At 34.8% G+C, this 12,483-nt stretch overlaps 1 protein-coding gene across 1 annotated transcript; it reads left to right on the top strand.

Annotated features, from left to right (window-relative positions):
• The first annotated feature begins 1,972 nt into the window (after positions 1-1,972).
• Positions 1,973-11,483, top strand: LOC7484773 (phosphatidylinositol 3-kinase, root isoform). Its single transcript, XM_002318592.4, has 17 exons — positions 1,973-2,195; positions 2,300-2,378; positions 2,476-2,572; positions 3,104-3,262; positions 3,343-3,552; positions 4,936-5,114; positions 5,522-5,669; positions 6,078-6,173; positions 6,534-6,669; positions 6,849-6,970; positions 7,953-8,147; positions 8,305-8,475; positions 8,682-8,819; positions 9,488-9,642; positions 10,339-10,482; positions 10,807-10,954; positions 11,054-11,483. Exons 1-17 carry the CDS (start codon positions 2,078-2,080, stop codon positions 11,189-11,191), a joined length of 2,433 nt encoding a protein of 810 aa, XP_002318628.3. The 5' UTR covers positions 1,973-2,077; the 3' UTR covers positions 11,192-11,483.
• The last annotated feature ends 1,000 nt before the right edge of the window (positions 11,484-12,483 follow it).

The raw sequence follows: 12,483 nt of genomic DNA, 5'->3' as shown, positions 1-12,483 counted from the left end.
GTGCTTTATTTCAAGTGGTGCTGAGTGGAAAGAAAAATGGCAAGTTGGTGTAGGCTATGGCCTAAGGTTGAAGATGATGGTGGCGTGTGGGTGTAGGCAAGTTAGGTGGGGAGGAAAGTGGCTAGCAAGCTAGCGGCTGAGTGGTTGACGAGCTGGTGGCTGGGTGGTTGTTGGAGGTGGGTTTCGGTGCTGGTATTTTTAGGTGGTTTCAGTATAGAAGATGGAGGGACATGAGTGAGGGTGGCTGGTGATGGGGGCTTCTGGGACAAAGGACTGGTCTGGTTCACGGTGGGGTAGAAGGTTGTGGGTGTAGCCGGCGATGGTAAAGAAAAAAATGATAGTGAGCAGTAGGTTTTTTTGGTCTCCCTCCATGGAGGCTAGTTTTTAGGTTGAGGTACTGGGCTGGGTTTTTTTTTTTTTTCTTTATGTGGGAGATTTAAAAAAAAGAGTGTGAGAATTTTTTATATTTTTTCTAGTTCCCTTAAATCTTTTCCTCTGTTAGTGTAACTACCTATAAATAAATAAATAAAAATTTAGGTTTGAAGATAAAGTAGACTAAAATTAATTATTGGATTTTAAAAACAAATCATAACTATTTATTTGCTATTTAGAGATAAAGCAAAGAAATGAACTATTAGATTAAAAGAATTGATTAACCATTGAATTTCAAGAATAAATCACAACCTTTCATTTGTTACTTGAAAACAAAACAAAGAAAAATAAACTTTTAGATTAAAAAAATTAATTTTAGACATTTAATTAAAAATATGAGTTGCTTCATGAGAGGGTTTTCAATTTTTAAATTAGTCATTTTCTTTCCACAATTATAATTGGATTATTAAAAAATTAAATATTTTTTTTCTCTTTTTTATTTTAAATTATTTGGGAAAGATGATGCAATATTATTTTGGTTTTTTTAAAAATTTTATAAAAAATTAGATAACAACAAATATGATCTCTTTATTATATTTTGAATTTATTTGGTCCCTCAACTTAAAAAATTCCGTTAATATAGCCTCTTTATTTCATCACTGTCTAGTTTAACGCTAACTTTTGCCACAATGATAAATATGTTATCTAAATTTGACTATTGTATTTGTTTTTAAAAAAAGTGCCCAACATTCAAAAATAAAAATAATTGAAAGTTTTCATATTAAAAACAAGTTATTTTAAAAATCTCAAATTCATTAAAATCTCTAGAAATCTAAAAATAAAAAACTTGAAAAAAACAAAAAGCAAAATTAAATGTATATTTTGAAAAAAATTGTTAGAAATTTGAAAATAAAAAATAATATAAAACTTGAAAAATTAAAAAAGTATTTTGACAAAATACCCAAAAATTAGATATCTAGATTTCAAAAGATAATAAAAAATTTAAAATTATGGAAAAAGGCCTAGAAATTTGTAATTTTTTTTTCATGTTTAAATAACTTTCTTCTTCTTCTTCTTTTTTCTTCCTTCAGAATTTAAATTATTTTTATTTTCATAGTTAAACAAGTTAATTTTATCTAAGATGTCAATATGGGTGGTGAAGATTGAATAAAAAATTAATGAAAGGACCACATTGAAAAATAGTTTTTTTTAATTAGAGGACAAAATTTGTGATTAATCCAAGAAGAAAGATAGTTCATCAAATAATTTTGTTTTACTGTCTTTAATATTTATTGAATTTATAAAACCACACCTTTTTTCAATTAGTGGAAAAAAGGAAATACTTGATCCTATGCATTTAATTTAATTTCTTTAACATATGAATTATTTATAATTTGAGTTTTTATTTTTATTTTTTTAGTATTGCAGTTATTTTTATTTAACACGTGGCATCCGATCTAACGGAATCGGGATATATAAACAAATTGCAAAACGTGCCATTGAAGGCATAATAGAAGAACTAATAATATAAGCTTTCTACTGTGGTGGGCCTTTTCTTTCTGAACCCGGCTCTCTCTTCTGCTTGTAGACTTGGTTTTTAATTTCATCTCACTTGCCTTTGAAATATAGCTTTGAAATATAACTAATAATATAGCTTATGAATGAAATTAAAATCAGGAAGAAGAAGAAGAAATAAAATTAAGGGATGAGTGGAAAGGAATTTCGATTCTTCTTGTCCTGCGACATCAATCTCCCCGTCACTTTTCGTGTCGAGAGACTCCTCGGACCTTTGCCTTCTTCTCCTACGAAGTCACCCAATTCAGGTCAATCAGTCACGCGCGCGCGCCCCCTCCCTCCCTTTCTCTATTCAATTTACCTATCTATACTGAAATCTGATAATTGAAATGAATTCATTCCATAATCACAGAAGAGATAAATGCAGAGCTGTACGTTGAGTGTGCCTTGTACATTGATGGCGCTCCATTCGGCCTTCCCATCAGAACTAGGTTTTTTTCCCCCCTTTTTCTTGAGAGCTTTTTTATTTTATTTTTAATCTTAGGTTTTATTTTATTATTATTTTTTTTTGGGTGTTTTGGGTGCTAGATTGGAATCTGGTGGAGCATCATATTGCTGGAATGAGCTGATCACCATGAGCACTAAATATCGCGACTTAACTGCCCACTCACAGCTCGCTTTCACGGTAATTTTCTTTTTAGGAGAGTTGCTTCCAAAATCTTTTTTTTTTTTTAATTAATGTCCTCGAACAGTAACTGTTTCAGTAGGAGAGCATTGTACGCTATATTTTATTATATAGTTCAGTTATTTCAATTAAATTATTTGAAAATATCAATGTTTTGAGATTTCCATCCCAGTATCAATCAACCTTCCCTTTTCTGCATGGTTATTGCTGCAAGTAATCCTTCACATAAAGTATATTATGATCCATTTTCTTTGCAATACTCTAGTTTTTCTTGCACCGGATTATGTCATGCCTTGTTTCACTATTACTGTAATGTGTGTTAAAACTGCAGTCTTGCTGAAATTGAGCACGCTTTTTGATATGTTGACAACTTCCTTTGACTCCTGTTGTTCTGCTCGCTTTTGTTGATTCAAAATTGGGAGCTTATATAGAGAAAAGTCGTTTTGGGGTTAATGGTTAGGTGTTTGCCGCTTCTCTCTACTGTTTTAGGACCTCTTCTTTTGTTAATGCTCAACCTGCTTTCACATGTAGGTTTGGGATGTTTCGTGTGGGAAAGATGAGGGATTGATTGGAGGAGCAACCATTCTTCTTTTTAACAACAAGATGCAACTCAAAACAGGGAAGCAAAAGCTTAGGCTTTGGCCAGGGAAGGAAGCTGATGGATCATTTCCGACAACTACTCCTGGAAAGGTTACTGATACCACTTGATTTGCAACTTGCATCTGATACATATCCAGCCACATTTTCTAATCAGTATTCTGTGGTTGTAGGTCCCCAAGCATGAGCGTGGGGAGGTGGAGCGTTTAGAGAAGCTTGTTAATAAATATGAGAGAGGACAAATTCAATGTGTTGATTGGCTCGACCGTCTCACTTTCAAAGCTATGGAGAAAATCAAGGAACTTGAAAACTGTAAAAATGGAAATTCTTCCTTATACTTGGTTGTTGATTTTTGCAGTCTTGAACATCGAGTTGTTTTTCAGGTATGATCCACATGCAATCATCTACTTTTTTTTGAAATTGAACTTGCTCTGGTACAATTGCAGTAATAATGTTTATAAATTGTTTATTTCCTCTATTGATTTTCTATTTTTGTTTCTAACATCGAATATCAATATTTGGTTATTCACTAGTTAAAATTGGTTATGACAATCTTACTTATTCATTCTCTTGCCTGATTTGGAAGATTTAAACCTAGGACCTATCTATAACGCACCTAATTCCTGTAAGATAAGATAAGAAAATGAAAATGTATATATAATTTCATTGATCAAGGCCTGTCATTTATATATAGCTTTATAGTACTCTATACTTGGTAAACACAAATCATCAGCGACTTTAATATACAAAGCATGCCTTTAGGAAACAGTAGAGTGGACACCTTTTGTCATTGTGGCATTGATCCAACTCAGAAGGTATCAATTCTTCTTAGTCCAGAGAACAAAATCTAGGTTGATCTTGGGTGTGGCATCAGAGGTGGAGTCAGGGTGTTTGGGTGGGCAAGGATTTTAGTTATTGACAATACCCAAAAGATCATGGGTATGCAAGACAGGCAAGAACTATGACACTCACAGTAAATAGTTGTTGTGATCCAACTTGATTGATATGAACTGGGTAATATTGGGGATGAGAAAGGACATGCTTTGGGAAGTAGTTGAATCAGGCATTTTGGATAGTGGTGTTAGCTGTGTTGGCTCTGAAACCATGTAAGACAAAAGAATGAAAATGCAAAGGCTTGAATTAATTTTCTCGATCAAGGTCTGTCATTTATGTATCTTTACAATGTTCTATATTTGGTAAATTCAAATAACCAGCAGCATTAATATACAAAGCATGTATTCTGGAAACGGAAGATAGGATGACATTATATGATCCTTGATATATGTTGTGGTTGTCAATCCCTTGATTCTTGCTGATTGAGTGATGTATGAGATCAACCAGAGATGTGACTAGCAGATATATCATGATCGATCTGGGATATGAGGCATGAGGTCAACCATGATCGACCAGGAGATAGATCATGATCGATCAAGGATATTATCCTTAACAATTCCTTCATCATTGACTCTATGACAATTTTGCAGAAGGTGCCTTTAATGGATGGGGCAATGGCTTGGTCATGGATGCCATAATGAGCATGGGAATTTGATAGCTTTTATACTCATACTATACTAAATATAGAAGTCCAATAAATACTGATTAAGTATGCTGGCCTTGGGCTCGTTGTAGACACCTGACTTTTCTAGGACAACTTCTTGAACCACATCAAATTACATTTCTGCTCATTCAAGCATGGGGCAAATGATGTGGTTAATATTGTAGCCCAAATTCTATACATATTTTAAAACTTTTTGTCTGACATGTAGGAGTCAGGAGCAAATTTCTTATTACCATCTCCTATAGCGTCAACGAATGAGCTTGTTACTGTGTGGGATCCAGAAATTGGAAAGATAAATCCCTCTGAGCACAAGCAACTAAAGCTGGCAAGAAGTCTGACACGAGGTATAATTGACAGGGATCTGAAGCCAAGCTCTAATGAACGGAAGTAAGCTCTAAACCCTTTACATGAGAGATTCAATTTCTTACAAAAATAAACTTCCCTTAGAAATTGTAAGTTCTTATGTGTACTCAGCTCAATTTTTTCTGTTGAGATATATTGAGAGATTCGCATGTGAATTGACATGGCTAGTCTGTCAGAATTTGCAGCTTCAGTCTTGAATGTTGAATCTTGTTAAAACAAGCTGAACTTGTACAAAGTGTGAGCTTTGGTATAATAGAGCAGCTGGGTCTGATATTCATTAACACTGGGCAATCAATAACTGTCAAATGTTAATTTATCTCATCTCTGTCATGGATTGATTATGTCATTTCAGCACTATTTTTTTAACTTATTTATTGAGTGGTTTTATCTTGCATGTGTTGAGTTATATCATTTGCCTACTTGTTTTTAAGGTCAATTCAAAGGATTCTGAAGTACCCGCCAACAAGGATTTTGAATGGAGATGAAAGACAGCTTCTGTGGAAATTCCGTTTCTCATTGATGTCAGAGAAGAGGGCTCTTACAAAGTTCCTACGATGTGTTGAATGGAGTGATGTTCAGGTCAACATTTGATTATTTTCCCTTTGAAATTTTACTCTCTGTAATTTACTGCATGGGTGAAATGACTGAAACATTGATTTACCTCTCTTCTTTCTCACGTTCCGTTTCTCCTTCCAATATCTCAAATTACTTTTTGGATCTTCACCTTGTGAGAATCATGGTGTTTTTATCATTTGGGGAAGGGAGGTGTAGACTTTATTTGCTAGCTATTGGTTGCATCACATGGTTGTGTTAATAAATAGTTTGCTTGACTATTTCACCATTTTCTGATTTTAATTATTCAAATTCAGCATCTGTTTTTATTGCTTTTCTTCAAATGCTTTTACTACCTTTTTTTTTTATTTGCTTTATTATCACTAACCAAAATATAGATAATTTCTAAATGTTTTTATGCTGATGCATTTTCAGGAAGCAAAGCAGGCATTAGAATTGATGAATAGGTGGGAAATGATTGATGTATGTGATGCATTGGAGCTTCTATCTCCTGTATTTGAGAGGGAAGAGGTGGGTTTGCAAGAATGATCTGGTGTCTTGCTCTTACCATTCTGACTAATCAGAAGTCCTGCCTTTTTTTATTTTTTTTATGCCTTTTGTTTGGAAGAGCTGTCTTATGAATTAATATTATTCCAAAGTCCAAACTATCCAAGTTTTCTTTTCGGAGATCTTAGGTGGGACGATGCTTGGGATAATGACCTATAAAGCATTCATAAGAATCGAATGAGTATTTTTGAAAGATTAAGAACATATTATAGAGGCCTTGATGCTGATGCATAATATCCTCAACAAGAAAAATGCCTGTAAAATGGAGAATTTTACACATCTTTTCCAGAGTGAATGATGCCTGATTGTAATTCCTCTTAACAGGTTCGTGCATATGCTGTCAGTGTTCTTGAAAGAGCTGATGATGAAGAACTTCAGTGTTACTTACTTCAACTGGTTCAGGCTCTTAGATTTGAGCGCTCTGATAAATCTCGCCTTTCTCAATTCCTCGTAAAACGCTGTATGCTTTGTACTCTTAAGTGTTATAGAATGTCTGTATATGTGTGCATACAGGTTATTGGGCGTGTATGTTCATATCCATGCACGCATGTATACTATCCATCCATCCTTCCATCCATCCATCCATGTTTATGCAGTTAGCTTCTTTATTGCATCTGAGACTATTGTTGTGTTTGACAGCATTAAACAACATCGAGTTGGGTAGCTTTCTTCGTTGGTATGTTGCTGTGGAACTTTATGATCCTGCATATGCAAAACGGTTTTATTCTACGTATGAGATACTGGAGGAGAATATGGTGAAGGTGTGCATTATGAAATTTCTGTAGCCCATCATATCTGTGTTCTATTTTCCTAAAAATTAGTTCTTTTGATCCCATGAGTGGCAGTGCAAGTTCCTCACATCCATTTAAATTATATTAACTGCAGCTTCTGGCAATATTTCGCGATTTTAATCTGTTTCTAGTTTCAATGTCTAACAATACTATTATATAACTTTTGCCCTAAAGATTAAAAAAAGAGCAGCATATGATTGTGGCTGTAAGCACTTCATTGGCCTGCCTTTTGTTTTGTGCTCGAGTGAAATGTGGTTTCTGTGTCAGCAAGAGCCTCTGTTCCATTTGTTTGGTATGATGCTCTAAAAAGATAAAGAGCAATGTAAGAAAGGGTTTGGTAAGTTTATCATGCCATCTCATATACAAGCTGACAGTGTTAAGTCCTCTCCTAACAGAGGATCATACATGACAACTAAATGCAAAAGGATAAACCCTTGTTGTGGAAGAGCATAGTGCTTGATCAAAATTATATGGTGCTCTGTTGCATTTTGACCCAGAGATGAACAAGTCAACAATTCAACATCCTAATTTCAGTTGTTCTCCATGTAACATTGTGGAATATATATTCATGTTCCTCCACTTGTGAAAGAGGGATAGAAGTAGCAAAATATCTTTATCTTCATTTCAGTTCTCTCTGTGTAACCTCTACGTGTAAAAGACAATTAGAAGTAGCAAAATATCATTTCAGACTCTGTGTATGGTTGGTATTCTAAATATAAGCGGAGAAGACATAGGTGGATCCAAGTTTACTCTGGAACTTCCAAAATGTAATTTTCACTGCATGGAACATGTATCTTTTATGATGAAAAAAAAGAAGCAACTTGAGGTATCAAATGGTGCTAGACTATTATAATTGGCTGTGTTTAGCTTTTAAACAAAATTCCTTTCCTCAGTAAAATATGGAATGCAAAGTTGTTTATGCAGTTGAGTAATTACATCCTCTTCATAACAGTTGGCAGCTGGTCCAAGTGGAGAAGAAGATGGATTTAAGTTGTGGCAGAGTTTGGTGCGCCAGACAGAATTGACAGCCCAGTTATGTTCTATAACAAAAGATTTAAGAAATGTGAGGGGCAATACTCAGAAGAAAACTGAAAAGCTTAGACAACTTCTCTCAGGTCTTCTTAGTGAACTTACCTATTTTGAAGAGGTAGTTCAACAACCAGAGGTTCCTTTTCCATTGAGCATTTCATTTTATAAGCTCTTAAAATGGCATGCTTTACATTTCACTGTTCTATTCTATTTAAATTATTATTGAAGACTGCTAAGACTTTGTAAATTGTTTTAAATACTGTGTTGGATTTCAGCCAATAAGATCACCGCTTGCTCCAGGTGTCCTTATCACTGGGATAGTGCCATCAGAGTCTACGATATTCAAAAGTGCACTGCATCCTTTGCGCCTGACTTTTCGAACACACAATGGTGGAACTTGCAAGGTCATATTTAAGAAGGGGGATGATCTTCGGCAAGACCAATTGGTAAATGGTTGACTGTTCCTAAGAAATTATAATTGGGCATGCAAAAAAACTCTTCTAATGTGCCTCCCCCCTCTCTGTCACACGCGTGCGACGCACGCACCTACACAAAGACATGCATTTGTGCTGCATACTATGTTGGAGTTTGGTGGGTAGGATGTTTGGTATAAACCTTGACATCTGTGATGTTTTGATATATGTTCCTGCAGGTTGTCCAAATGGTATCTCTAATGGACCGATTGCTTAAGTTGGAAAATCTTGATCTGCACTTAACTCCATATAAGGTGCTTGCTACTGGACAGGATGAAGGCATGCTAGAATTCATACCATCACGTTCATTGGCTCAGGTATTTCATCCTCCAAAAGTTGATCCTTTGAAGGGATGAGTCCAATCACCTATGTGTATCAACTATGTAACGAAGTTATTGCATTGGAATTCAATGGAGATGTGTCCATTGTCTCAATATTTATACTTCATTTTCTTTCTTTTGAAATGCTCAAAGGTTCATATAAGAAAATTTCTACTAAAATTTGCAAGTTTCAAGAAAAGATTTTACATGAGACAAGTAGACAATGTCTTTCTAAGGATAGTTGAAAAAGTAAAATCAATGCAATCTGAAAATTTTGCATGAAGTAAATTTGTTGCAACCTTTGTACCTAGCCTTTCAAATGACTTCCTTCATGATCAGCAAGGCACTTTGCTCTGTTAATTTCTATGATGATGGAATTTTTTTTGTGGACAATGGTGAAGATCTTCTCTATGATTCTTAGAACTTGGAGGGAAATAAAGGGATAAAAATGGCTTACTATACCTGAACATGGTTTACAAACTGATTCACTGGTTATTGTGCCCTTTCCATACTATCTGAGAATTAAAAGGGACCTCAATTATTTATTCTTTATTGCAGATTAGTTGTTAGAATTATGTTCATGAAGATTTATTCAAGAAATTCATATCATATGTAACACATATTATGTTATGATTGGTTGCTAACAATCATGTTTCCAAATCCAGATTCTCCAAGAGCATCGTAGCATTATCAACTATTTGCAGAAGTTTCATCCTGATGAACATGGACCATTTGGGATCACAGCCTCCTGTCTTGAGACATTCATTAAAAGTTGTGCTGGCTACTCTGTAATCACATATATATTGGGTGTTGGAGACAGGTAATGTCTAATCATGCACACATTAAAATGCGTGTGCATGTACCTTGCAAATTATGTTAGCAATTCATCTTTCACACTAGAGCCCCAGAAATGATAGTGGCTGGGAAGGTTTACAGCCTAGTTCTTGAAATGTGCAAATGCTGCTGGCTTGTTGTTAAGCTGTCCTAGGTGTTTTGAGTAGGAACATGATCTCATTCCCAGGCTATTGAAAAGTTCACGTAAATTAAAAATTTCTTCAGATGGTTTTATGTTCCTTATACTTGGAAGTAGCTTACATGCTACAGTTCATGATCCAGGAGAACTGGAGTTTAAATTATAACCTAGAGTAATTGAACAGTGATTCATCTGATTGCCAGAGAAACAGCATTTTCCCATTGGCCCATCCCCACTAGGCCCCCAAAGATTCATTTACCTTTGCTTGTGTAAAAGTGGAGTTTGTCCTTTTTCCCGTTGTGGCTTTGATTTTCAATATGTGGAATCTGAAATTTTATGCAAATTGTCTCATTATGCTTTCATATATATGTGTGTGTGTGTGTACACCCCCACATTTTTATCTGCTTTGTTGAGTGTCGGCTGTCAATCTCTAAAAGACCTTTCATCTTTGCACAGGCATCTTAATTTCTGTACTTCCTAGTGCTGCTGTAGATATTTAAAGTAGAATGTATTTCTTAAGATATCTATTTTTCTTGGTCCCAGGCACCTAGACAACCTTCTCCTCACGGAAGATGGGCGTCTTTTCCATGTTGATTTTGGTTTTATTCTTGGCCGAGATCCAAAGCATTTTCCACCACCAATGAAACTCTGCAAAGAAATGGTTGAGGCCATGGGGGGTGCAGAAAGGTGTTCTTTGTTTTATTCAATCTTTCTCTTACATTTTTTCCCTTTTCTTGTGCTACCGTTTTATGTCCTTGCTGGATAAGTAGATTTAGGATTCACTAGGGTACAAATAGGTACCTTATCAAACTCTGCAAAAAAATAATCAAGGCCATAGGTGGTATAGAAAGTTTTTCTTTTCTCTTTACTGGTTTTCTGTTTCTATTTTCCTGCGTAGCTTCCTTAAAAAGACCTGTAGATTTGGAAACAATTTAAGATGCTCTTAAAATGCACGCAAGCAAATGTGTGAATAAGCTTTTTATTTATTTATTTATTATTATTGTCTTGCAGCCCATACTATACCAGGTTTAAATCCTACTGCTGTGAAGCATACAACATCATTAGGAAGTCCAGTAACCTAATTTTGAATCTTTTCCATCTGATGGCGGGTTCCAACATTCCTGACATAGCTTCTGATCCTGAAAAAGGCATTCTCAAGGTAACACTTTATTTTTCTTGCGACTATTTTCTTACATCTATTTTCTTTTCCTTTTCCTTTCTGTCTGTTTTATGATTTAGTCTATGGTGATGTTTACAGCTTCAGGAGAAGTTTCGGTTGGACATGGATGATGAGGCCTGCATACACTTTTTCCAGGATCTTATAAATGAGAGTGTTAGTGCATTGTTCCCTCAAATGGTTGAGACCATTCATCGGTGGGCTCAGTACTGGCGTTAATTATGTAGAAATCGGTTGGTGGTTGTTTCGTGCCTCTGTAAATAGCCAGGTAGATGTCTGGGTTGTGCCTTACCTTTCGTTTTTGTTTACCCGTTTCATTTTGCGGGTTTAGATTGTTTTTTAATAATCTAAGTTTCTAGGAAAATTTGAGTTAGGTTGCAGTTTGAATCATGAACTGGCCTCCAACTCTCTCTCTCTCTCTCCCCCCTCGCTATCTCCCCCTCCCTCACTGCAATTTGCATTGTATAAAATTATTTGCAAAACACTAAAATAGCTAATACTGTTTCATCAATTGTACACCTACACATAACTACACTTTGGATTCCCACAGCGCAATGTTTTTTGGTTTTTTTTTTGTCATGTATTTTTATTTTTAATTTGATTCATGTTGATTTTATTTGAGATTGACGCTAGTATGTTTGGTTGAAATTGAGGTTGAACAAAAAATAGTTTAATGTGTTTGGTTAAAAGAATGCTTTTCAAATTGAGGTTATAAAATATATATATTAATATTGATGGTTTTTAATTTAAATATTGTAGATTTAACTACTGCTATTACATTATGAAATAAATAATATTGATATCAAATATTTTTTATTGTTCCATTAAACTATGTGCAATTTCATCACCTACGAAATTTATCCAACAATGAACTATAATTTTCATGGTTTCTTAAGCGCGCAACAACATCAGGTAGAATATCATCAAGAATAAAATTGGGATTGCGATCAAATTCTGCAAATGCTACGTCATCAAGCGATTTTCTTCTAATTTTTCGAATAAAACACAATTAAAAATAAAAATAAGAATTGATTTTTTTTTAACTGGGTCGGATCCAGCAAGAACAAAATTGGGATTGCGATCAAATTCTGTAAATGCTACATCATCAAGTGATTTTCTTCTAATTTTTTGAATAAAACACAATTAAAAAAAATAAAAATTAATTTTTTTACTGGATCGAATCCTGTTTAATGCATTTAGCTTTAAACCGGATTCGGTTTGGCCGAAAACACTCTACTGTTCACTTGAACAGTGGAGTTGCACTCTCCATTGTTCACTTAAGTGAACAGTGAAGAGTGCAACTTTTCATTAAAAAAACGCAGCAAGAAGCATGAAAAAATTGCTTGTGCAGAACCTGCGGTGAAACATCAAATTTTTATGGGTCCTATGAGCCAAACCACAACTGCTAAAGATAACCAAACATTATGTTATTGAGTTTGATAAAAAACGCAACAGTTAACACAGAGCCAAACATTCTAATTTGTTTTGATGGGCTGATGTAGGGTTCTCAC

The sequence above is a fragment of the Populus trichocarpa genome, chromosome 12 (assembly GCF_000002775.5).
Source record: "Populus trichocarpa isolate Nisqually-1 chromosome 12, P.trichocarpa_v4.1, whole genome shotgun sequence".
Lineage (NCBI taxonomy): Eukaryota > Viridiplantae > Streptophyta > Magnoliopsida > Malpighiales > Salicaceae > Populus > Populus trichocarpa.
Note: the sequence above shows the minus strand (reverse complement) of the source record. Positions and strands in the feature narration are given on the sequence as shown.